Source organism: Rhagoletis pomonella, unplaced genomic scaffold, assembly GCF_013731165.1.
Source record: "Rhagoletis pomonella isolate Grant_MI unplaced genomic scaffold, Rhpom_1.0 Rhpom_scaffold_00005, whole genome shotgun sequence".
Classification (NCBI taxonomy): domain Eukaryota; kingdom Metazoa; phylum Arthropoda; class Insecta; order Diptera; family Tephritidae; genus Rhagoletis; species Rhagoletis pomonella.
Window position 1 is genome coordinate 35,838,346 of NW_023458559.1, and position 1,032 is coordinate 35,839,377.

The 1,032-nt window shown below is 38.8% G+C and overlaps 1 protein-coding gene across 2 annotated transcripts in view; it reads right to left on the minus strand.

Moving 5' to 3' along the window:
- The window catches only part of LOC118738871 (SPRY domain-containing SOCS box protein 3), a 27,293-nt gene extending 26,659 nt beyond the window's left edge, over window positions 1–634 (minus strand). The window contains exon 1 of one of the 2 annotated variants that reach the window (XM_036469887.1): window positions 39–634. In XM_036469887.1, the coding sequence (XP_036325780.1) occupies window positions 39–90 (52 nt within the window). In that variant the 5' untranslated portion in view covers window positions 91–634. Of the gene's footprint in view, window positions 1–11 lie in introns of both variants that reach the window. The other variant, XM_036469889.1, reaches the window with a different exon arrangement.
- Between the last annotated feature and the right edge of the window lie 398 nt (window positions 635–1,032).

Below are 1,032 nucleotides of genomic sequence, written 5' to 3' on the forward strand. Positions count from 1 at the left end.
AAGCAGGACACTTTGAGGAAATTCACAATCACAAAATGGTTCAATGGTACGCTGTGTAGCGTCCAATGCATATTGGCGACGATGCGACATTTTCTATTTTCTGGAATGTTCGGTATATGTACGTTAGTGCCTATGCTCACAATCAAAAATCTATGAATGGACGACTAATATCTAATGTTGGCCTAGAAATGCACAATAACACACACAAACACGTAAGCATGCACGCACGCAGCGAGTGATCATTTACATATGTACGCGTGGAAAATTCCACACAAGCACTTTGCCGGAGTTGGTGTTGTGGTTATTAGTTAGCGCCCGCACAAAAAACTTTATAACAATTTGTAACAGAGCGTTTTTATTTTGTCGTCAAGGCTCGGTCCAAGTTAGCTAGCTAGTGCTCGTCACCAATTCCGTTGAGCGACTGTGCTTATGCCGGTGAGTTGACTTCGGATGAAACTTTGCGGCTGTTGGTGTTGATTTCACACGAAATTACACACATATATTATCTCTGCATACGCTTCGTAAATTGTAAACAATTTATACGCTAATGTTTAAACAAAAAAACCAGCTGTTGATTGGTTGTTGATTCAAAAAGCTATTGGTGCTGTTGGGGGCGAAACAAATGCGCTTTTAATAAATAAATAGGAATATGCGTTCACAGCTGTTTATCATTAATAGCAACTCTGCGTATGCAATAGCAGAGAGGTTAGCGTTTATCGATAGCGTGCACTATCGATAAAAATATAGCGGCCGTTAAGATCGGGAGAAATATGCGTGAAATAGATAAATGTGACAATATCGCAGAAGTTTTGACTCCACATTTTAGGTTTCAGGAAATTTTGGCTTTTCTTACAAAAAACATGGAGCCGCAGGCGAAAATTTGGAATAAATTTTCTCTTTTTTAAAGTTTTTTTTTGTCACTAAATAGAACTCTCCTTTCTGTTTTGCGAAGAAAAGGGGCTGAACACCTTTTGCATAGAACACCTTTATAACCCTCACTAAGTAGAATTCTCCTTTCTGTTTTGCGAAGTA